At 32.4% G+C, this 24,864-nt stretch overlaps 3 protein-coding genes and 1 long non-coding RNA gene across 4 annotated transcripts; 1 reads left to right on the forward strand and 3 right to left on the reverse strand.

Annotated features, from left to right (window-relative positions):
• Positions 1 to 377: 377 nt before the first annotated feature.
• LOC148305538 (uncharacterized) lies at positions 378 to 1,213 on the forward strand. The gene is made up of 2 exons (XR_015838140.1): positions 378 to 567; positions 653 to 1,213. It is a non-coding gene; the product is annotated as an uncharacterized LOC148305538 (long non-coding RNA).
• A 179-nt stretch (positions 1,214 to 1,392) lies between these two features.
• LOC148305539 (sorting nexin-8-like) lies at positions 1,393 to 16,327 on the reverse strand. Its single transcript, XM_088266498.1, has 9 exons — positions 16,017 to 16,327; positions 14,868 to 15,125; positions 10,572 to 10,842; positions 8,885 to 9,128; positions 7,027 to 7,129; positions 6,187 to 6,340; positions 4,769 to 4,985; positions 3,988 to 4,176; positions 1,393 to 3,677 (listed from the first exon to the last, which is right to left on the reverse strand). Exons 1-9 carry the CDS (start codon positions 16,036 to 16,038, stop codon positions 3,594 to 3,596), a joined length of 1,542 nt encoding a protein of 513 aa, XP_088122624.1. The 5' UTR covers positions 16,039 to 16,327; the 3' UTR covers positions 1,393 to 3,593.
• Positions 16,328 to 16,526: 199 nt separating this feature from the next.
• Positions 16,527 to 21,042, reverse strand: Csas (CMP-sialic acid synthase). The gene is made up of 4 exons (XM_088266499.1): positions 20,376 to 21,042; positions 20,010 to 20,239; positions 17,889 to 18,096; positions 16,527 to 16,944 (listed from the first exon to the last, which is right to left on the reverse strand). The coding sequence occupies exons 1-4, from the start codon at positions 20,474 to 20,476 to the stop codon at positions 16,755 to 16,757; spliced, it is 729 nt and encodes a 242-aa protein (XP_088122625.1). The 5' UTR covers positions 20,477 to 21,042; the 3' UTR covers positions 16,527 to 16,754.
• A 799-nt stretch (positions 21,043 to 21,841) lies between these two features.
• LOC148305541 (UPF0193 protein EVG1 homolog) lies at positions 21,842 to 24,551 on the reverse strand. Its single transcript, XM_088266486.1, has 4 exons — positions 24,304 to 24,551; positions 23,822 to 24,023; positions 22,970 to 23,139; positions 21,842 to 22,588 (listed from the first exon to the last, which is right to left on the reverse strand). Exons 1-4 carry the CDS (start codon positions 24,416 to 24,418, stop codon positions 22,050 to 22,052), a joined length of 1,026 nt encoding a protein of 341 aa, XP_088122612.1. The 5' UTR covers positions 24,419 to 24,551; the 3' UTR covers positions 21,842 to 22,049.
• Positions 24,552 to 24,864: the final 313 nt, after the last annotated feature.

The raw sequence follows: 24,864 nt of genomic DNA on the forward strand, positions 1-24,864 counted from the left end.
CAGAATTACTTATCATGCACATGGTAGGAATTTCACAGATGGAAAATATTCTATACTCGGAATATTCTATTTGTTGGTTTTAAAACCCATAAATAAGCATTTTGAATCCTGAAAACTATGGCGTAAACGTTTACTCCATCTGAAGTTGGATGCTCGCCTTAAATGTTACGTTACGATTAAATGCTCCGGTCAGTCCTCACCTTTAGATATATTATTGATTCTTATGACTTTCGTATTCTTTATAGGTGGGGGCTAACTGGAGTCATTTCGTCGTAACGTAACACGTTAAGGTGCGAGCATTCTATCCGAAGTCGGATGCTCGCCACAAATTTACATTACGACGAAATGCTCTGGTCAGTCCCCACCTTATTTTTGACTACCGGTTGCTCAGTACCTACATAACTAATTCGTTTTGGTAAATATCAAGAGACTAGCAACATTATACTTTTTGACAGTTCTCTTTTTCGTGTTTTGAGGTTAATGCATTTAAGTGAAAAATATATGTAAACCTCTAAGTACAACATTTAAAGTTTGTAAACTGTATACTTTACGAAATACTCTTATTAGGTACTGTTCATTTATTATTTTTATTTATCAATCCCTTAGTTATATGCTTTTGCAACAAAACTTACATTTTTATCTATATTTTCAGTTCATGATGCAGGCCTTATTTAAAAACTTAGTTGTGCGAATACCTAATTTATCGTTTCATTCTTCAACACTTACGAAAAACGTTTTATCAAGTTCTACACTCATATGTATTAACGACGCATCGAAGAGGTCATTTGGGATGCTGAACACAGCCATGGCCACAATTTCAAACACATTTAACCGAAGCAGTTTATTACTTCAGCCTGCTTTGCCGCTCTTCAATCAGACCTGTGGTATGAAGGTAAGAGGACACTTGCGACGAAGGTGTAAAGACTGCTACATGGTCACAAGAAAAGAGCGCCTTTATGTTATTTGTAAAACCCATCCTCGACACAAAGCGATGCAAATGATAGAAAAACCTCACAATACGTGGATATTAACGCATGCAACTCAAGGTCGACGACGGGGCTGGTAGTGTAAATAAATTCTAGCTATTTAACACTGATATAGTTTCATACTTCTGGAAAGCCAAGTTATCATTTGAAATTAATATTGTCAACTTTTATTAAATTTTGTAAGTTATGCAAAATAAATTTTACAAATTATAATAGAGTTTAGCCACATGAAAATGTTTTATTTATAACTTTCCCCTTTAAATTAAGAGTCCCCAGAATGTCAGTAACAAAAGTAACAAAGATTAGGAATTTTTCATCTTATCTGTATAGCGGAGAATATAAAGGACATTTTCCTTAATATTCGATCATGATTGGTTCTAGTATTTAAATAAAAACATCTGTTCAAAAATACTGTCATTTATTTAAATCATTAATATAATATTGATTTCACGTAAATAATAACATTAATATTTTGTTTAAACAATAAAAAACATATGTGTTACACAAACCATTTGATATATGTAATTATGCATTACTACCTATAATTTATTATGCAACGGTGTATATTTATAGGAAATTCTATATAAAATAAATAATTTATGCATTGCACTCAAAATATTTTTAAATTTTTTATGTTGATGATTGTCTTTTGTGACATAAACTTCCAATATTTTATATAATCTATATTTAAAATCATACGGAGATTCTTCAAATATTTTTTTCTGTCATAAAAAAGATATTACACTTTTAATTGTCAAAATAACACATTAAGCTTCTTAGATTTACAGAAATATTGAAATGGTAGAGGTGATTTTTTTTAAGGAATTATTATGGCATATATGTATATCATTAAAATTTCTTCCAGTCATTTTATTAAAAGTTAAATTACTTTATTATTAAATAATATTGCAAAAAGTTGAATGACACTATTATCAAAAGCTTTTTATCAGAAAAAATAAAAAATATAGTTAATGTTTTTTTACTATTTTAGTATCTTGCTAAAGTAGATTAAGATCTAAAGTTTCCGTGAGCCGAGTTTTACTTTTATAATCAACGAGTGACTGACAAATTTACTACGCAATGTGGCACGAAGTGGTCAGTTATTTTGTTTAGTGCAATATTATTTATTTATCACCCAGAAAAAAAGGAATGAGTGTTTTACAGTGTAATAAATATTTTAGAAATGGGTAATAAAAACATTAATTCAAAGTGATTATACAGATGGACGTTTTAGATCAAATAAATAATAAATATTGACAACTCACTGACAATGTATATGTGTTGCATACATAAATCAAAGACGCGGAGAAAAGGTTAAAATGATGGATAACAAGTTAGGATTTTACATAAAAAATACATATTTACACTGTGTCAAGTATCAAGGGTAACACAATAAATATTGCACTGTAAAGTTTATCGCACTTAATACATATTAATATATTTTTAAATGCATAGTCAATTGAATAAAATATTCAGTTAATAAAGGCACAAATAAATGTGTGCATATTTATAGTAAAGCATTATATGAGTCACTTAAAACATTTCATACACAATATGCATATTGCTACCCTAATAATATTAATAGTTCCTTTAAAATGAGTTATTTCTGCTTTTTAAGCTGTAATTTAAGATCTAATATGTTAATGAATCGAAAGTTGCATCAATTATATTTTAATATCACAAAATTGGAATGTATCAGATGAAATTCTTAGATTCTAAATTAATCGAGAAGATAATGATCATTATTCCACATACATTCAACTCCAAAGGCACAAATTATTTCAGTATTTCATAACCTTAATTGGTAACTTATTATATACATATACCAAAAATGTCTTATCAATTTATTATAATAATACATATAGTTTTTATCTGTTAGTGAATTTTGCAAACAAAATCAATCTAAGTAAGATTATTGGGCTTTTTTGTATCTAATTAAAGAAAGCCGATTTATTCATTTACAGCATTGGAAATGCTTAAATCTTCCTTTTAACTGTTCATAATCACCAGAAACTGCTAACATGCAGCAATAAAAATATTTACCATCCCCAAACTAACAAACAGGTTTCCATCAAATGGAAGTCTCTAGTTCTTACTGTTATACATATTTATAAATGAATTGACCAATATAACTTATTTGTATTTTTCTTTAAATAAGAAAATATCAAAATACATATAAAACAATTGCAAAAAATTTGCTTCGGAAATACAAAATTCAATGCAACAAAAAATATTATGCCTCAATAGTGTAAGATTAAGCGTGGTCACATTCCAAAAAGCACAACTTTTCCAGTAAACCTACTTTTAAGTCTTCCACGCATATGAGGATTGAGAATTTTTTTTTACATGAATGGTGCTTTAAAAATTTCAGTCACGAAACCCTTGAATTCTATTTTAATATTAAATATACTTTTCTTAGTTATCGTTTAGTCAAAAATACAACCAACCTAACTGTCTTTTACTAGCTGAATATGTTTGAAATAAATTAAAACATATATGTATACAAATCATTGTGATTTTAAATAATGGATCATTATTATTATGCAACATAATACTTATTACCCTAGCCAATTGGTATTTATCAATATTGGTTGTCACCCTGAAGCCCTATGTATTCCCATTGCTAGAATCAGATTGTTCAGGTAAGAACTTGCTAACTGTAGGTTGAATTTGGCGCCAAATATCTGCCATCTGGAATGAAAATGAGATGAGTAAATACATATGAGCTTTGAATTAAAATTTATAGCAAACAAAAATAAAAGCTTGATATTTGTAACAATGATCATTTGATAATTTGAAAAAAATATTCTGTAAAAATTCTTCACATACAAGACAACAACAAAAATTATATACATATACTGAATTTATATATTTAAATTTACTATTTTGTTTAAGGATTGTTCTTGTTATTGAACTTATTTTACTGGGTATTAATTTTTTTATTCTATTTCATATTAAATTAACTACCTTTTATTGATGCTTCAATAACAACAACATGTACCTCAGTGTGCGCTTGAAAGTTGACAGCAGCGAGAGCGTTGAAAACAGCTGCTAGATCTGTCAAGTGAAGATGGACAAGCTGGGTCTCAAGTTGGGCACAGTGCAAGCTGTACGCGTGGCGCGACTCCAGAGACGATATCGCTGCCTCCTGTTCCAACATCCTCTGCTCCAAGTTGTCAACGGATTCCGCCTGGCGATAAAAGGGATTAAGTGATAATCACTACTCTTTATCAACCTAATGATGCATCAGACGACGGGATGTTAACACACTTAAGACAGGAAAAGTATTTCTACCCGTTCGGTTGATTGATACTTAAGGACAGGAAGGGTATTTGTATTCTGCGCCAGCCTCATTTCAAAGTCAGAGAAAAGGAAATTATTTTATGTTTTCGTATAAATATTATGTACCAATCTCTCTGTTAAGGTCTAAATTATGTGTACACAATTATTAAATTCCCTTGCCAGATGTCTGCAGACGTAAAAAACACCCGTTTGAAATGTGTTTGAACTAATCAAGGTAAAGTGACCTGTGCCTCAAATTCTTGGATATCCAAGTTGAATTTTAACGGTAATAAATGATGCAAGTAACGAAGCCCAGGGTGAAGAACATTATTGTTATGTACAAATTCTTCACATTTTCATCAGTATTTCCCCTAAAAATGATAACCTGGAAAGATTTGTGGCAACTAGAGATGTGGGAAGGGCAATACGAAATTCAATGCATCCACGAGATTAAGGCATAAATAACAGGAACCCCTAGAGCGAATGGAGACTATACTCACGTCGTTTCCCCTAATGACTCCCTTGATCTTCCTCTTCTTGAGGGCCAGCATCTTATTAAGGGCAGTATGGTGGTCGCTGACCACTCCCTTTTCCAGGCGGTCGCACATGTCCTGGTGTGCCGACAGTACGTCGAGGATGCCCAACAGCGCGGAGGTGACCCGCTCCTCGAATATGGCCGAGTGACGTGCGGCTCGAATGGACAGAGATGAAAACTCACTGAAAATATGGAGTTCAAAACTCAATACCATTTCAATCAAATTTAAATTGAATTCGAAAGCTTTTTTTCAATCATTTCAACATTCTTTTTCAATTTATTTATTTATAGTTAATATACACATTACAAACTTAAATTTAAATAGTATACATTAACAATAATAGAAAATAAGCAAGAATACTATTGCTAAAGGTATAGAAGAATCCCGCTTCGGAAAACTCCTTCAGACACATGGAACAGATCAATATCCTTCTTCTTACTCTTATTCGCACCCAATAGTGCATAGGCCACTGCATTGTATTGACACAGTGTTATCTCGATTGTTACTTATATGAAGATAAGGTGATCACTCCTGCGCTTCAGGGACCAGTCGAGGGTAATATTAAATAAATATTACTGTAAATTCACTAATAATAATTTTTACCACCCCCCCTGGGAATCGAACCCATGACCTCCAGCACAGTAGCTAAACAAGCTAATCATTACACTACGGAAGCACACATTTCCACATTACGGGATTTTATTATGCAGCAGAATTTATTTAATACTTTAGTGGAAACAGTTTTATTAATTCATTTTTTGGAAAACTAACAAAAATAACAAAATAGAATAAAAAAATAAAAACCTAATTTTAATTACAGGTTTCCACTTAAAAATAAATAATAAAAAATTCAAAACTGTAAATATATATTTTTTTAAGTGTTTTTTTTATTATTCACACAAATATTTCAATTTTATACTATTTCTATGAGCCTAAACGGCTCATTATTAGAAATAGGCATCAAATTGGAGTAAGGTGGGTTTGACCCGATAAACTCTGATTTAAGAGTCCGCGACACTAACCATGGGACCACAACTCGACACAACTCTATAAAATAACAACTTAGTAATTTTTCTACATGAATTTTATTTCACCAGCAACCGGGTTTCGTCATAACCGACATCATCAGACTGGTGATGTCGGTTACGTCGAAACCCGGTTGCTGGTCAAATAAAATTCACGTGAAAAAAATAACATAGATGTTATTTTATTATATAAAATGCAGGTCCACCAGGAAAGGTCAGTACAAAACTTTAAAAAAATAAATAAGTATATAATATTATAACTTACATGTCTTAATCAAATAGACTGGGTTTTAGGGGTTTTATCCGATCAATTTAACAGAATATAGATTTTCTTTCAAATTCATATGATGTACTTACTTGGCGATGTTTGCGAAACCTCTCTTGATTCTCTGCCAGACCATATTACCCCCCGTGGCCCACTCCGAGTGAGGAAGAGGCTCATTCCCCAGAGCAGATAATTGTGCTCCAAGATCCTTCATATCTGCAGCATACGCTTCATTCCGCGCTGCGCCTGCATATATAAATGAGATCATTAGTAATTTCATGCGAGTGTCACTAAGTACTTGCACAAAATCCACGCTTTGCTCAAAAGACCAATGATAAAAAACAACTAAAAACAAAAACAAGCAAAGATGTTATTAAGATGAGATGTCGAGGCATTTACACAGAATTTCATCTTTATAGGAATACCAACAATAAAAAATTGATAAGGCCTCAACCATTAATTATGTAAATATATTTGAGCACTCCCAGAATATTTAGAATTGTGTTGTAAAAATTGGTTGTAGTATGGATAATCTCTATTTTTTTAAACAGTTAATATAATTTTTAATAATAAAATTTTGTAATTAAAATAATTGTTAACATTGTGGTATTGTAATATAAAACTCTCCTTATCATTCATCATTCACTTTTAAGTGGTATTACACAAAGTGAACAATATGATAAAGAAATAAACTTAATACAAATCTGACTTCAGATGGATAAAACCCGGAAAGCCGAATGAAATATAGGAATTGAAGTGATCTATTATAAATGTTATACATTATAAACCACTCCAGTTCATTATTTAAAAAAAATTGATTCACTGACATGAAGCGACGGCACCTTGGTATGTTTTAACGTCTTTAATAGTTGCTTATAATTTTAACATGGATTCATTCAATCGATCAGTAGAACTGAAGACAAGTCACTTACCTAAGTCAAATATTTGTTTCAGTTTGGACACTCCAAGACAGATGACCCTAATCTGTTCCCTGCTAGATGAGAATTCTGTGCTTGTTTCCGAAGGAACAAGTTCCTGTGGAAATAAAAACAAATTTCCCATTTAATGCTTGATTTTCCCAAAATATGAATCAACTTTTAAGATTTTATAAATTCTGAATTAATATTAGGTTGTTAAAAGCAAGTAAATTAAATCCTATACTGAAGTTGTTAAATGAGTTTTCGATGAGAAAAAAATAATATCAGATATTATCCTAAATAAAAAATGGAGTTGAAACTGCCTGTAAATTTCAAAATTAAGTTAAAATACAACATTCTGAACAGTTTGTGTTTTTACAAATTTGTTGACAAATTTTAGCTGGTATCTCTTTTAATAAATAATTTTGATTATCCTCCCAACACTATCAATTTTATTATAAAAATAATTATGTATGAACTATTTTCTAATGGTGCTAGATAATATACAAGAAAATAAGAACCAAATTATGATAGAATGCGAAATTGAACCCTGGACCTCAGATTTTCAATCAACTGAGTAGAATGAGATACATATTTAAATTAAAACTGCATAATAACCAGCTGATTCAGCATGAAGCGGTTGACCTTGACTACTTTGAGCTGCTAGTGTATCGGGATAAAGATAAACACAATTTTTATGATAAATGACATTTGTTAGGAATCTATATTTAAATTAACAACTGCGAAGCATAAAAAAACTTCATGTACAACACCTTAATCAATATTGTTCCAAGCTGACTGCAAAGGTAAAAATTATGCAATATTAAAAAATAAAAACTTATAACATCTTATAAAAGTTTAATAATATATACACAAACACTTTTTTAAAGTAAATTGATACATATAAATTAAGGTGAGTATTAAATTGCCTTAGTTATTTCATTTAATAGATCGTCCAGTCAGAAATTCCACAAAAAAATTAAGCGCATATGCATGTATGCTTTTATACACTTTATATAAAAGCATACATGTTAGCAGTGCAGTTAGTCTAGTTTTATTACAAATTGCAATTTTTTATAGCAAAAGGTTTTTTTATTTATATAATATAATAAAGATATTTTTTATTCTCAGTTCTCAGTGTAATTTCTGCATTTTAGTATAAAACACACAGTGAATTGTTTTGGATTCATCTGAATATTTTATGCCATTGACCCTGAACGTAAGTGCTAATTTAAATTTGTGAATGTTATTCCCATATGTTGAGTTCAGAAAGAAACGCTATTCTTTACTAAATACAATGTCAACAAGCATTCTTGAAAAAAATATTCAATGCAAACATTTAGCAGATGTAAAATTGAACAATTTAGTATGAATAATTTACGGAAATTTAATTTTTATTACTTTCTTGAAGGGGCACCTGTAAATTATTACTTTTGAGTATGTCAAAAACTAATAACGAAGCAAAATAATTATATAGTTTTCTGTAATCTAGACATGAAATTTTAAAGCACCTTGAGGTGAATTTTTTGTAAAAACAGCAGTAGCAAAATTATTATCATTTCATATGATTGTTAAACCAATTACTATTTTCTGTTTCTGTAAACAACAACAAAAAAACCCTTGTAAACGATGGGCCTAGTATTTAAACCCCAATCATCTGTCCTCCGATAATTACTCTTTGTGTGTACAAGGTCTTAGAGTTACAAGATTTGAAATACATAACAGTAAAACAAAAAATATCAACAACAAGGCAGACAAAAGATCGGGATTGTGGATGGCTGAAATAGAATCGAAGGAGTTCAGGAGTTGTTCCAGATATGTAATGCAAAAAACCGGATAGGGTAAAAAATGACAAAGAAAAAATAAACAATACCTTAGCTCTAGAAGCGAGTTCACTAGTGGTGAACTCGTCGGGTGCTCTTCGAAACAGCTCCCTTATCTTGTGCTGGACATCGTGTCCCTGGTCCCTGAGGAAGTAGGAGACCAGAGCATCCCGGGACACTACTGGGTGACGAGCAATAAGGGACATCCATCTCAACAAACCTTTCCTCCGAGCTTCTAAGAAGTGAGCATCCTCAGACACAATTATCTTCTTGGGAGGCAGCCGAGGAATCAATCTGCAAAATATATATTTTTTTAAACATTTAATAAAAACTCAAATTATACCTGATACAGTCAAGAAGGCGAACTTTAACACTGGAAAAACCTTTTGAGTATAAACTATTATAAAACATCTTGGATTTTCTAAGAATAATCTCCAGAGAACCAGAACTGCGACTATGTAGTTATCAAGTTGGGACACCCATCCAAGCAAATGGAAATATGCCAATAACACAGGTCTATTCGCGTTAGGGGTTAATAGAAAAGAGAGAGTATGTCATCTTACAACTTATAGATTTCCTTAGTTTATTCCAAATATACCAGTAATTAATATTAAGGGGCCTACCCACAGAATGTCAAATTTTAAAAAACATACAAACAATAAAAAATCCTGTTAGTTTTTCACAAGACAAAATGGAAAGAAAACTTGATATGTTATGAGTTCAATTTTTTTTAAACTAGGATACTATGATCCAACATATCAATCTTAACCCTTCACTGCATAGTGTATCAAATTTATTACATACCCAAAAGTTAGTGTTAAAACGTCCTTTAAAAATATAAGCAACCATTCTTTGTTGTTACTGATTGGATACATTCATAACTCAAGTATATAGTTCATAATTTAGCCAAAAGATGCGCTATGAACGCCAAAATAATAACTTCACTTGACTCTCGAAGACGAACTGTCAATGCAGTCATGCAAAAAAAAGTCATGCAGTGAAGTGTTAAATGGTATCAACAAAACATCAATGTTTAATCATATTATTTTTTGACATCTCATCAAAGATGAAGAAGAATATGGAAGTCTGAAAAAAAAAATAATATGAAAATAACTCCTGTAATTGGAGATAATCCAGATTTTGTGAACAAGTATTTGGACACACTCAAAATGTTGTAAATAAATTATCTGGTCAAATTATAAGCTTAAATAATAAAAATGAAAATGGTATTTCCTGGCGTTTCTCATGTGTGTGATTATAATCCAGGATTCGGACCTCACATACTAATAAAAGAGTTTCTGCTTAGTAAAAAGCTTCTTTACATCTCACCAATAGATGTCTCTAGTGAAGTTCTAGTGATTCAAGAACAAGGTTTCTAAATTGGTTCATATATATAGAACTTCCAAGAATTTAAGTAGTGTGGTTGTCAATAATGGGTAGAATTGGTGAATGTTACACGTGTGTAAAGTGATCACTTAAACCAGCCGATGACGGTCGTCAGCCCCGTAAATGCCCAGACTTCCATATTCTTCTTCATCTTTGATGAGATGTCAAAAAATAATATGAAAATAACTCCTGTAATTGGAGTTAATCCAGATTTTGTGAACAAGTATTTGGACACACTCAAAATGTTGTCAATGTTTAATCAAGTGAAAAGTATTCATTTTCAATTTGATTGAACCTAAATTTGGCTACATATATGTTATACATGTATTTTATATGTTGAAAAACTCTTACCTGTATGGAAATCTAGCTAACAGTAACTCGTGTAAGGCCACAAAATCATTGTACCGTCTTCTTACGGTTGTCTTAAACTTTTGGGAAGTAACTAAATACTCAGAGTGCTTCAGAATTATGCCGATTCTTTCGGGAACCAGGTCGATAGATATTGTATCTAGCTGCTTCATTTCGGCGTATGTGAGATTCAACTTAGTTGGGTCAGAGTTAGATTGGCTCTTGACCATTTCCTTAATAATCGACAGATTGGAGATTGAAGGTATTGGTAGTTCTGAAAAAAAAGGTTTGTAATTAATGTTTGTTAATTAATCTGTCCACCTCCGTGGTGTAATGGTTAGCATGTTTAGCTGCCGTGCTGGAGGTCGCGGGTTTGATTCCCAAATATTAGGTATTTAACACTCTAATTTTATTTAATATTACCCTGGACTGGTCACTGAAGCGCAGGAGTGATCACCTTGCCTTCATATGTTAACGATCAAGATAACACTGCGTCAATAAGATGCAGCGCCCTGTGCACCGTTGGGTGCGGACAAGGGTTAGAAGAAGAAGACGAATTAATATTTGGGTAAGTTGAAGATCATTGTAAGTACGACACACAATCTAAGTAAAAATGCACCGACTTAACGGCCACTTTATCACCTAATTAGTTATCGGAACTATTTGCCGATAAATCGATTTGACAACTAAACCACAGTTTTTAAATCACAATTGAAATACAGTATACCCCCCTACAATGTTGAGATAGGTACCCCTTTATCTTGAGGAAAGTTATAAGGGGTTAATCTTTTAAATTGTATTTTTACATTTTAACTAGCGGAAATGACTGAAATGAGTCATTTAAAATTAAAATATTTTTTTAAAATATTAACCTGCCTATAACGCCTCCTCCGATAACGCGGTACCTACCTCAACGTTGTAGGGGGGTTTACTGTTACCAAATTCAATACGGTAAGTAAACAAAATAATGGATCATTTCTGTGTTTTCTTTTCTACAAGTAAAAATATTCATGGAATATACACTTATGATACAAAATATATTGAAAAAAGGTGACCTCTCCTCATTCTGATATGTATAAAAAATATTATATATATTTTTCAAATACTGTCTTCATGACATTCCTCCATGTGGGGTATCCCAGCGAGGAATAGAAATTGAAAAACAGACGCTTTAGAAACTGATTGCAACCTTGTGAAATAGAAACAGAGGAAGACCAAATAAAAATTAGCATGATCAAATGTTTTAAATATTCGAAAGTGGTCAGGTCAGGTGTTGAAGTAATCGGCTGTGTGAGATGTATGAATGTGGAAGAGGCGAATATTGTTTGCAAAGACTGCTATTATATCTGCCTATCCCTGCGGAAAAGCGGTTTGATGGTTAGTTAGTCAGAATAAGATGTATTACCTTTCACATCATATTTACTTTTAGCACCATGGTTGCCAAGTAAAAATAAATAAATAAACTATTTTCATGGAATTTTATATAAATTAGTCACTATAAAAATAATCCGACATTATTAATAAAACAGCGCTCTTGAAGAAGCTATTTTATTAAAATATATTAATATTATATTTTCTAAAACTGTATGTAATTATTACCATAACAATCTATTTCTGTATACCAAAATATTGTTTGGATTAAATTAACACATTGTTTGGGGGAAACACTTAAAAGCGTCTTTAACATATTGTTAGTAGAGAGCAGGAGAAGCTTATAAACGTTCTATGTATTCCCTTACTTTTGGTACAGCGCGAGATGCCAAAAAACATTGTACAGATCGAAATTAGGTTTGCAGTTACTTGTGATTAGTATATGACCCAAATTAGTATTCTAATTAGGGTCGGGGTTGATGAAAAACTGCCTGCCTACAATGTGTAAATAATTTAATTAGTTAAATTGTAAAAATCATAAGGAAATATTGCTTAAAATATAAACAGATCAAATTTCTTTTTTCATCATATTCTGAGTCTTTTACAAATTTAATGTAGCATAAATACTTTATCTTGGATATTATTAATATTTGTTCATTTACAGTTATCACATGTGGATTGTGGAGCGTAATTAAAATAATTATTCCAAGATCACAATGTGTTGATTATAAATGTGGGTGTTGTTAGTGTTATGTTACTTTTATATAACAAAAGTTTCTTATCAAAGAAAGGTTATCAAGTAACTGAAATAACTGTAGATCTGATAAATTATATAGTTTAAATGAGGTTTTTAAAAACAATGTAAACAATGAGACTAGCCTTCTCTACCAAAAAAAACTAACTAACTAACTAACCATCACGCCGCTTCCCCGCAGGGGTATGCAGAGAGAATAGAACACCACACCACTCTGTCTTTGCAAATAGTTTTTGCCTCTTCCACGTTCATGCATCTTCTCATACATACCCGCCGATTGTTACGACTCCTAACCTGACCACTTTCAAGTATTTGGCATACCTGATCGTGCCATGTTTTTCTCGGTCTTCCTCTGCTCCTTTTTCCACTTACATTCGCCCCATAAATCTGTTTTACCGTTCTTTCCTCACTCATTCGTTCTACATGTCCAAACCATCTCAACACACCTTTCTTAATTTTATCGATAATGCTTATCTCAGCTTTGCATTCCTTCCTTATTTCACTATTCGCACATCTCTCATACATCGTTTTGTCGCACATTCTTCTGAGAGATCGCATTTCGACTGCATTCAGTCTACTTTCATCCTTCTTTTGCCAACTCCATGTTTCACTTCCATACATTAGAGTTGGAACCAGGACTCGTTGTGCACTGCCAGTTTAGCTTCAGCTGATAGGTTTTTATTTGCTATAACTGATTTCAGTGCACCATTCACTTTGTTCCCAACATTCACTCTCCTTTCTATGTCTTTATCAATCTTTCCATCCCTAGAAAACATACTACCCAAATATACGAAATAATCTACCTGTTCCAAAATCTCTCCGTTTACCAATATTTCACACTCAGATCTACATTCTTCTCTTTCAAAAACCATAATTTTGGATTTGCTAACATTCATCAATAAATCACTTTCCTTGCACACATTATACAATTTTGTCACCAACGCCTGCAGGTCTTCTCTGCTATCAGCAAGAAGAACAGCATCGTCAGCATACAAAAGGCAACAGACAGTCAAATTATTCATTCTCGCTCCAACATTTAAATCTTTCAGTTCTTTCATGCAATTATCATGCCTTCTCTACCAACATATTAAATATATACTTTTATTGAAATTTAATACTTTTTAACATAAATAAATACCTGCATTTACAAGAAAATCAGTTTAAATAACAAATGGTCAAAAAAAAATAACGCTTCTCTTATGATATGGACTCCAGAAATCAATAGAAACAAAATAAGAGTTTTAATGGTAAGTAAAACTCCACTTTTAATCAGTTTGAATAACAAATGGTCAATTTTTTTCATAATAGATGAAGAAGAATGTGGAAGTCTGGACATTTACAGGGCTTCCCACGCTAGCTTCCCAATGCCCAGACTTCCATATTCTTCTTTATCTATGTTGAGATGTATTTTTTTTTAAATAACTCCTAATTGGAGATAATCCAGATATGTAACAAGTATTTGGACAAACTCAAAATGTTGTAAATAAAAATAGTTAATTATGCAGTAATATTTAGTTCTCTTGTCCGCCTTCGTAGTGTAATGGTGAGCACCCTGGGCTACCGTACTGGAGGTCCCGGGTTCTCTTCCCAGCGGGGGGTAAAATAAATGAAAAGTGATTTTTCACTACAATATTTATTCAATATTACCCTGGACTGGCTCCTGAAGCGGAGGGCTGATCACCTTTCCTTCATGTGTTAATTGATCAAGATAACACTGCGTTTATATGAAGCAGTGCCATATGCACCATCGAGTACAGATAAGGGTTAAAAAAAAATCTAAAATTAGTTCAGATTCAAATAAAAGGCGAAAAATAGTGCATTCAATTTGATAAAAATCACATCACTTAAGCCAGTGGTTCTTAACCTGGGTTCGATCGAAAACCAGGGGTTCGGTGAGTCAGTCTCCCGGGTTCGACGGAGCTCAAAACACACACCCGACTTATTGTACGATATTATGAAAAGTGATACAACATACAATTTATTCATTTATCCAACAGATCTAGTATATTATTTGAAAGGAATATATCAATCTAGCAATAAATTTTTCCAATTGAGGGTTCGGTGAACGCGCATATGAAACTGGTAGGGTTCGGTACCTCCAACATCGTTAAGAACCACTGACTTAAGCTATGGTTTTAGTCTGTCAATTATAATTTTTAAAACTCATATCATACCTTGACCGGCAAAGTTGTCTAATAATTTTCCAGAAGGGTCCTTTCCCTGTTGCGCCCAGGCGATGAGTGCCAAACATTTGTACATGGAAGTCCTGGTGACGGGACCTCGCCCAGGTCCCGATAGCTCCCATATTCTCTCCAGATAGGAGGACTCGAGACCCGTTAGCCGTAGGAGAGTCTGGAATACATCCCGAGCAACGGCAGTGCCGGAAGGAGAACAGATGTCAAAGATATCACGGTAGTATGAGGGCACGGAACCTAAAAAAAAAATTGCTTTGTGTTAGATCTGGTGTTGGGAGAAACAAATAAGCGGGAATACCAATTGCATCATTTCCTTTGACTAACATGCATACCGTTGTCCGCCTCCGTAGTGTAATGGTCAGCACGCTCTGCTACCATTCTGTAGGTACCGAGTTCGATTCCCAAGGGGGGTAAAATAAATATAAATGATTTTTTCACTGTTATATTTATTGAATATTACCCTGGACTGGTACCTGAAGTGGAGGGCTGATCACCTTTCCTTCATGCGTAAACGATCAAGATAACACTGCATTTACATGACGCAGTGCCCTATGCACCATTGGGGTGCGGATAAGGGTTTTATTATTATTATTATTAACATGCATACCAATCTTACAATTAGTAATAAAATCCAAATATTAATTTAAGACTTCTTCTAAATTAGGTGAATATGTTGGCAATTTTATATATTCTGACCAACTAAAATCTGTTAAGGATAAATAAGGTATTGTCACTCGGTGGGAATATCGGACTTAACAATATAAGTTTAGTCCAATTATTTTAACTCAATTATTTTATTAAAATTTTAACAGGTTTGTTAAATAAGCTATAAAATATAAACCAATATTTTCTATAGTACATATTTTAAATAAGTAGGTACCTTATAATATAACCATCTATTTAATTATTTATTTTGATTTTTTTTAAACATTTTTCGCAAAGATTTCCAATAGGTACCTAAGTATGAGAGCAAAAATATTTTAATCAAAATTAAAAAAACAACCGTGACATTTGACGTGCAGGATAGCCAAGCAACAGGTAGAACTCAGAAATAACACATGGAACTCTCCACATTTGCATTTAATTTGTTTGCAATAAATTTTAAATATAAATTTATAATATACTAACCTACTGTCATGTCGGTACTCATTGTTGTTGGGAAAGTTTCTCGGCGAATGATTGGACAGTTTAGACACGGGGGACACGAGTTATGTCAGAAGCACAGTCATGCATTGCGTTCGCGATCCGCAGATCAAAGTAATCATCAATTTCTAAACTGTCCCTAGGATGAATCTCAACAAAACCGCAACTTAAATCAAATTAAAAAACATAGGAACATACAGGTACTTCTAAAAACTTGTTTGCGTAAATAATAAATTTCGTAATACACGACTTCACAGATCGAAAACACTCCCGGCTCCCGCGCGCTCAACTACGCGAGTGTGAACGGATGACGTGATGACATTTTCAATAGAATACTATAGCTGAATTAATAATTTTACGTCATTACGGCACAACTAACATTACTTGTCTGTCGAATAAAAAAATATATAAACATAATTTATATCGTACACATAAATTATTCCACAAAAAATAACGGTCCGCAACATCACGAGGTAAATATTTTTGACGTTTAGAGAAATCAGCTGTCATTTTATAAACTTTTTCAAAATCAGCGGTAGAAAACCTTTTGGTAGATAATTACAATAAAATTACGTGGAAACGCTTTTAAAAAATTCGGTACGTATTATCACGATTCAGATATTTAAAAACAACATTTAAATACTTCCAAACTATTCATTGTATTACTGGAAATATGTGTATTTATTTAATATTTTGCTTAAAGTTTTCATTTAGAAATATTACCTATTTGATATTTACAAACCTGTCGTCCTGAAAGTTACCATTTACCAATAAAGGAACGTGTGCGAAATAAAACATGCCATTTTCTAACAACTCCCCACTCCAATCTTGACGCCTCGGCCTTTGAGAAGGATTGAAATTTAATGGTATTATCTTAGTAGAGTCGATTTCTTGCCATCTGAGTTTGAAACTTCTGAAATGGGATTTTATTATCATTTCAGATTAAAATATACCTAACTATCGGGGAAAACAAAGTACCATTCATAAAAAAGTGGAATTTGGTAAGCCATTATAAACATAAAAATTGTCGTATTTCGTAAAGATTTTATTGCGATTTTGCTATGTAAACAAAATAATATTATTCAATATCAAATATTGTTTATAAAGTTAGCTTATAAACAATATTTGATATTAAATGATAGACTTTGTTGTCATACTTATTTCTCTCTTGGTATCTTATCATATATAAAGTCAAAAAAAGTGCAAGCAAAACACTTTACATAGGTAGATACATTGATAAATAAACAATAAAAAGACTTAAAACTATTCGTGATATCGATATTACATTGAAAGAGTAGTAGGTAATACAGCAAATATATTAAAAAAATAATAATAATAATAATAAAACCCTTATCCGCACCCCAATGGTGCATAGGGCACTGCGTCATATAAACGCAGTGTTATCTTGATCGTTTACACATGAAGGAAAGATGATCAGCCCTCCGCTTCAAGTACCAGTCCAGGGTAATATTGAATAAATATGACAGTGAAAAAATCACTAATATTTATTTTACCCCCCTTGGGAATCGAACCCGGGACCTCCAGAACGGTAGCCGAGCGTGCTGACCATTACACTACGGAGGCGGCATTAAAAAAATACATATACAAATATACAAAAATACATAAGTATTATCGATAAAATAAAAATATGCCTTAATATTGCTGCATTCACACTACAGGTAACTAAAAAAAACTACAAATATTTATTTTAAGTAACAGATCAAATAAATATTATACGTTATACGTAGGTTATTGCTGAATGTTTTTTCGGAATTTCCTATTGTTTATTCCACGTATCAAAACATTACGTGCTGAGGCTTAAAAAATATATTAATGTTATAATTCATAGCTACTAACCTTGTAACTGAAAAAGAGCATAAAGATTTATGTTTCAGTGTTTCAAATGCAGCTATCAAGTAATCCGGTTTTATAAACGGAGAGGTGCATTGTATTAGCGCCAGAACGTCCACTTCGGCGTGGTATTGCAGAAACTCTTGTACTGCAAAAATGGAGGTCGCTGTATCCGTAGCACTTTCATGCGAACGGTTGTGAACTTGCGCTCCACCTTATTTAAAATAATACAAATTATTAAATAAACGTACAATGATGAACACTATCATTATTCATAAAAGAATAGCGAATTGTTCAAAAGGTTTTCCCTATAAGTATAATATATTCACCTCGCAAAGCGGGTTAGCTAGCGATTTTACAAATATTTTTCACCATGTTATTCACAAAATATTTTAGATTTTGAAACCATCTTTGGTGTTAATAATATTTGGAAAAGAATAATATAAAAGCAATGAGTATTATGATTATTACTACAAATGTTAGTGGATACTGCACTGCGAACTGCACTAAAGTAAAGTTGAGCTTCGTGAAAATTTTGGAAAAGCTGAAATGGCTTACATGCATCACTATATACTGTCTTTTTTTTAATGTATACCTATCATATTAGTAACGCAACGCATGGTGTTTTAATACAATGCGGGTTAGTATTTTGATTCATAAATTAAATAAAATTAAATAGTAGTTTAAAAAATAAGGTGATTTTATAAAGTCAGATTTAAAAAAATAAACATCACCTACCTTTTTGTGAAATAATAATTACGTTATAAATAAAATAGAATAACATAATTTTCTTTGATAAGAATACATCTAATAGCACAGTGTACATTATTTAATAACACGTTTATTTTTTTTCTCTAGAACACCGTTATGCAGAAAGTTTTCACAATATTCAAAGGTTGCAATATCCAAACAAAGGAAAACAATACTCTCCCATCAAAATAATATGTCTATATTTCTCCCAGTATTGTTCTGTATTGGAATTTTTCTCAATTTTGGTTTCTAAATTCCCACGTTCTTTCAGATAAATATTCTAATATAAAGGTAGGGAAACTTTGTTTCTACAGATGAAGACAGAGTGTAGGGAAAATAAGTTGAAAAAATTGAATATATATAAAACAGAATAATCGAATATTATGTATTTTACTATCCTCCAGGAACAGGAATCTCTAAACGTGATAGACTTCCCAAATGCCTGCAATGGACTTTTTGTCCTGCTCTATAATATTAATATGGAAAAGTATTGGCTATATTTTTTTATTGATGTAAAACGAATGCCTCGAAATGTAAATATTTAATGTAAAATATATACACGCACCCACATAAATTGTACGCGTCTACACGTTGCAAAAAATCAAACTTTATATACTGAGAAATCCAAAAATGACGGTACCACGTAGATGCCTAATCATCCACTAAACTATGCCTCACCGTACACATTTTTTCTATAAATCCGCAAGGATTTTGCTGTTTTCATGAATATTATTTACTAATAAAACACTATTTTCTCACATTTATTTGTAATGAAAGAAAAGAAGAAAAAAATCGTCAAAAGTTATAAATAAAATTACCTGACATTAACTCTTACTGGTAAAAAATATTATTATGATTCTAGGGTTTGTAGGTACTCGGTGTTGTGGTTGGCAAGTTTCACAAGAATATATACACCAGGGGTGTGCGATGACAAAAAGAAATATGTAGGTATTTTACTTAAAGATATAAAAAGCACAAAACAAGGTTCACATTCAAAACTCAACGGCAGTATACATCACAATATTTACTAATAAACCAAATGTATTTTGGACTTCATGAACGGTGTTTTAAAGTTGTTTGTCGATTTATTAGTAAGCCAAAGCTAAATTACTAAACAAATTCTTATTATAGGTCGCATACATCTAAAGGGACAATCTGCTAATATGGTGGGCTAATATGAACATTTATTTTGTAATGTCTTTTTACTATGTACGACCAATATTTTTTTTAACTGGGCTGGTCACAAGCAAGAAAATTAGAAACTAGAGGTTTTCTGTCCATGGCCGATATCTTGGGTTTCTGCACTACAGACGTAAATAGGTACGTTTAGGGTTAATATTATCCAATGTAAAATATATATACTTATGTAAGTCTTACCTTTCTTTGCTTCCTCGGCTATTAAATCGTGATCCGTGGAAACCCAAATAGAATCAAATACATCAGCCTGATGAATAGCATTCAAAGATCTTCTTAGTAATGGTACTCCTCCAACTTTAGCAATGTTCTTTAGTTTTATTCCTTTAGAACCACCCCTTGCCAAAATTAAAGAGGCAACATGAAATTCCTTCCAATTATCATGTGAACACGAAAGATCTTCGTTAACGTTGCTGTAAGCATTACTTGTCATTTTATCAATAATCATGTTATTTACAGTTTCCGAGAAAGAACTATCACTATTTTCTTTATTAAATATGTAAGCAATTTGCTTGAAAATTATGTCATGGAAAAAAATTGTCCACCTACCTTACAGCATCAGTTTTGCAAACTTTTAACAAACCAAATGTATCACTAATCACTTTAAATAATATAAAAACCTTGATGCAAAATTTAACTTCGCTTAACATTTTGTAACCTTTTGTTTATTATTAAATATAATCAAACGTTAACATAAATTTCAAAAGTCCTTTGGTGAAGGATTTACTCTCCAGAAATCTTTCTGCAGAGTGAATTAAATACTGTTGATACCCGCAATAAAATATCCTGACCCAACGACTACGATCTCACAACTTTTTTGTATGTAACTATCATATTTATTTATTACATAAATTTCATAAGTAAACGTATTATTGATAAAGGCTTATTAGCATACAAGTATACTCGGCATACCAAACCTACGGCAAAGATTTGAGGTGCGTAAATTGTCCGTATCTCGGAAATACGCGTAAAAAGCACTCTAGATACCATATTTTTTCATTGTCTTTATGCTGCAATCTTTAATTTGGACATAATAACAATAGAACATAGTGTAAAGCTTTCAAAGGTGGTAGGCCAGTAAGCTTTATTTTCAAAGAAAAATATTTAAATCTTATTCTGTGAGAGCCTAATCATATCCGTATTCAGACGTTCGTAAATAGAATGTCCGTATACCGAGGTAGGCTCGTACATAATAATATTATTGTTTGATAAATTAATAATAGCTGGTATTATTACTTCACTTGGAGCATCACAGTTTCATTGATTTGATATGATTAACTTCTGACATGCATCCGGTAAGTAATGCTCTCAACTGCCTACATATGGTACATGCTCTCTGCTCAGAGTGAGGAAATATCAAATTAATATGATTAGTTGGTGAATTGGCTTCTTGCCAAGTTTTTGAGTATACTCTTCGATTTTGGCGTAAACGCAACCATTTTAAGGATGCTTCATACCTATGTACTTTACCATATGCTCATGCTCAAGTTAAAAGTCCTTTTTGAAGTCATAGAAGTGCATTCGGATTTTCCGGAGACTAGATTTAATTTATCTAGCTCTTCAAATTACAGGTTTGGGCAGACATCAAATAATGAAGACACCGTACAAATTGCTCAAGAATAATATTTATGCTGTCCTTTTTTTAACCTAAATTTTACCTAATTTATTTTAAATCCGCCTTCGATAAGTTGTTAATAGTTGAAAAATGTAAAACAACGTATCGAAAAACAACGTAACATGGTTATGTAAAAGGCGTATGTTTTATTTTTGCAAATCATGTCATAATTTGATCTTCTCCGCCTAATTAATAAAAATTATTGTTTGCGTGTAAAATTCGCTTATATTTGCACGTTTTAGTAAATAAAATAAAAAATGAAAAATATCCATTGGTGCATGTTTTTACAGGTGTGTGCTGTATGAATAGTACATTTTTATAAAATAACATTCTTCGTTTTATTATTTGCTATATTCAAACAAAATAGTCGCATGCAAATTATAAATAAATAAAATACTCGTTTACTGTAAAATGTACGTTTAATTAAAATATGCATTTTGAAACAAAATAATAAAAGAGTATTGGATGATTATAATATAAACACATATTATGTCTTGCTGATTATCCCCGGATTTTTTGTACACCTATTGCACACAATTATTTCCTGTATGATTTACAAAAATTCAAAATGTTATGAAAGCCTGCAAAATTCACTGCGTGATTCGACATTACTTCTTGCCCGATCCTTTTGTTTGATTTTGAACCCGTCTGGAAGATAATTTGGACCTGTCGGATCTCTCCGTGGTTACACAAGGAGAACCTTCCAAGGAAAACCCTTTAACATTTTCATCGCCCATAAGATCATTTTTATTCATGTCATGAAGTTTATTCTTCAAGCTTTCTATCTTGGCCTGTCGCATTTTGATTTCATCTGCTCTAGACATAGATCTGCTGTTTGATTCTGAACCTAGTTTGTTACCGCTCTTCACATCATCTGTAGTCGAATTCGACGTTGGGGAAGAAACAGTTCCCGTCCTCGTGGACTGATTATTATTTTTGGATTTTGTTTGACTTTGCCTTCTTATGGATGAATCTAATTTTGTATCTCCTCTCGCTTGATGTTCATCAACACACAAAACATTAAGAGCGTCTATTTTTCTAATTCGTTCTGCAATTTGGTCTGCAATCACTTCACGATGTTTTACGCCTTCGCCCAAAGCCTCCATATCTCGGAGCCATTCTTCGCGCTCTTGAATTTGTGTGAGAACTGAAAATAAAAGCACAATTAAGTATGTCCGATAATGTAACTTGAACTTTTATGGAACCCAATAAAATAAATTTTATACCAGGTCTTTCATTAATTAAAAAAAAAAATCAGTTGCCTTATTTTGCTTCTTTTTTATTATTCTCATTAAGGTGTATGAATATCGTTACGCACTGTTTGGAATATTTTCATTTACTTCAACAGAGAAAAATGATAATATGCAAGTACCCATGTGTACACCTGTATTTACATACACAATACATATTAATATTTTGTAGGTATTTTAGGAATAATACATTTTTATCAAGTTTACTTTTAACTAGGTACATCAGTTTATGTTATGTATAAATTAAATATTTTATGGGTACATAGAAATTGACTCACGATCATGAAGGATATCCATTTTCGTCGGTAAGCTTTTTTTCTTGAATACCTTTATAGGATTCAGTTTAACCATAGCTAGTTGATCATCGTCATTCTTACCAAATTCCATTATATTTTGCAAATGCTTTTTTACAACCTCGCGATCTTCGATTCTCTTCGTTGGTTTGAATCTAAAATATTGAATATTGTTAATAAATTAGACAGTTATTATAATTAGCATATTGTCTAAGGCCCTGTCGGTCGCCTAGCAGCTGCCCAGTGTCGTAATGTTAAGCCGGCTCTGTACTTTATATGAAAAGCGATAATAATAAAAAAGAAAATACGTTGGCAATATTATAAATTGGGTTTTGGTCCCGTATGATGGATTCTGAGTTCCAGAGTTTCTGGGTTCGAGTGTGATGGACTCTTGAGTCATAGTTTCTGGTATTTTTAATAACGGGCCGCTTAGATCTACAAAAATAGTTTGAAAATGATTTGTGTATGTAATAAGAACACAAATATTTATCTTATTTTGATTAAAAAGAACAGATAATAAAATTTTAATTCTACTACATTTTTTTTACTTCTTTGACCTCTTTGCACCGAGATGGTACATTAAATACATCATTAAATTGACGCGGAGATAGTATGATTATATAAAGGCGATGTGATTAATTTTGCTCTCCGGAAGTCGAATAACTTATGGTAAAGAACATAACTACTATATGGGAAAGGAAATCAATAAGGAATGATAGGTAGAAAAGGGAGAATAGTAGTAATGGCTAAAACGCTCGTGGTTGCAAACATGTACTCGTACTAGTTTGTGTCACTGCTAATGTGTACAAGTCTAAAGAGGTTTATTTTATTACATACGTTTCTCTTTCCAAGTCTCCGGAATTCTTTATGACTGAATATGATCTTCTTCTCGAAGTTTTTGGTCTGATGACAATATCGTTTAGAGCGCTCCTACTTCTTGATTCTTCCTTAGACAGATCCATCAAAGAATTACCAGATCTAAGACACCAATCCATTTGCTTTCTTTGACTTAGTGTTAATTTAGCCTCTTCCATCAAAACTAAAACATAACAACAACAAAACTAAAGAATGGCATTTTTTGCAATTTTGAATGGTGTTGTAAAGGTGGAGACTGACCGGAGCATTTCGACGTAACATAACGTCGTAACATCGCTCGCGGCGAGCATCATCGAGCATCCGAAACTATGGATGGAGCGCTCGATTCGGTGCACTGACTGCCTGAATGCTCGCATCGTAACGTGTTCGTTACGACGAAATGCTCCGGTCAGTCTCCACCTTAAGAATTTATTACGATTAGCATTAATAAGTATTTGAAAAACCTTTTAGCATTTTTTGGGTCTCGGGAGTATATTGAACTTTTGCTTGGTGGAACAGACCACCAGGCGCAATACGTTTACTTGGCCATTGTTTATCAATGCATCCATTTTCGTCCATTTTATCGTTTTTGTATATAAATCAAAATAATAATCTGCAATGAACAAGCCACGTAAAAATAGTGTGCTTGAAGTGACTGACATAAATTTTTTATTGATTTAACATTTTTGTTTTCATAGTAACGTATCTATTGTATTTAGGCATTTTTTCTTGAGTATGAAGATAAAGAACAATATTTATTAATGCGAGTACTTACTTCTGATGTGCTAATTGCCAACTTTGCGCTGCAGGTGAGTTCTTTATTCAATTAAGGCCTTACTCACAATAATGGATTTCATTAAGCGCCTGGCTGCGTTGAGAGCGGGTTGTCACCTCACAACCGATTTTTTAACTAACTAACTAACTAATCATCACGCCGCTTCCCCGCAGGGGTAGGCAGAGAGAATAGAGCGCCACACCACTCTGTCCTTGCAAACATTCTTCGCCTCTTCCACGTTCATGCATCT

Source organism: Brachycentrus maculatus, unplaced genomic scaffold, assembly GCF_059751285.1.
Source record: "Brachycentrus maculatus isolate JH-2025_06_01 unplaced genomic scaffold, ASM5975128v1 h1tg000269l, whole genome shotgun sequence".
In the NCBI taxonomy this organism is placed as follows: Eukaryota; Metazoa; Arthropoda; class Insecta; order Trichoptera; family Brachycentridae; genus Brachycentrus; species Brachycentrus maculatus.

What these genes read in the sequence shown, in the direction of transcription:
- LOC148305539 (XM_088266498.1), bottom strand. Translation starts at nt 16,038, where the DNA reads ATGAGTACCGACATGACAGTAG. An exon ending in TTAGCTAGATTTCCATACAG is followed by an intron (nt 9,129 to 10,571) that starts GTAAGAGTTTTT and finishes TATATTTTGCAG; the next exon opens with ATTGATTCCTCGGCTGCCTC. An exon ending in ACTTTCAAGCGCACACTGAG is followed by an intron (nt 3,678 to 3,987) that starts GTACATGTTGTT and finishes TTTTCATTCCAG; the next exon opens with ATGGCAGATATTTGGCGCCA.
- Csas (XM_088266499.1), bottom strand. Translation starts at nt 20,476, where the DNA reads ATGTTAAGCGAAGTTAAATTTTGCATCAAGGTTTTTATATTATTTAAA. An exon ending in TGCAAAACTGATGCTGTAAG is followed by an intron (nt 20,240 to 20,375) that starts GTAGGTGGACAA and finishes TAATGCTTACAG; the next exon opens with CAACGTTAACGAAGATCTTT. An exon ending in AGCCGAGGAAGCAAAGAAAG is followed by an intron (nt 18,097 to 20,009) that starts GTAAGACTTACA and finishes ATTTTAAATAAG; the next exon opens with GTGGAGCGCAAGTTCACAAC.
- LOC148305541 (XM_088266486.1), bottom strand. Translation starts at nt 24,418, where the DNA reads ATGGACGAAAATGGATGCATTGATAAACAATGGCCAAGTAAACGTATT. An exon ending in GACCCAAAAAATGCTAAAAG is followed by an intron (nt 24,024 to 24,303) that starts GTTTTTCAAATA and finishes GTTATGTTTTAG; the next exon opens with TTTTGATGGAAGAGGCTAAA. An exon ending in GGAGACTTGGAAAGAGAAAC is followed by an intron (nt 23,140 to 23,821) that starts GTATGTAATAAA and finishes TCAATATTTTAG; the next exon opens with ATTCAAACCAACGAAGAGAA.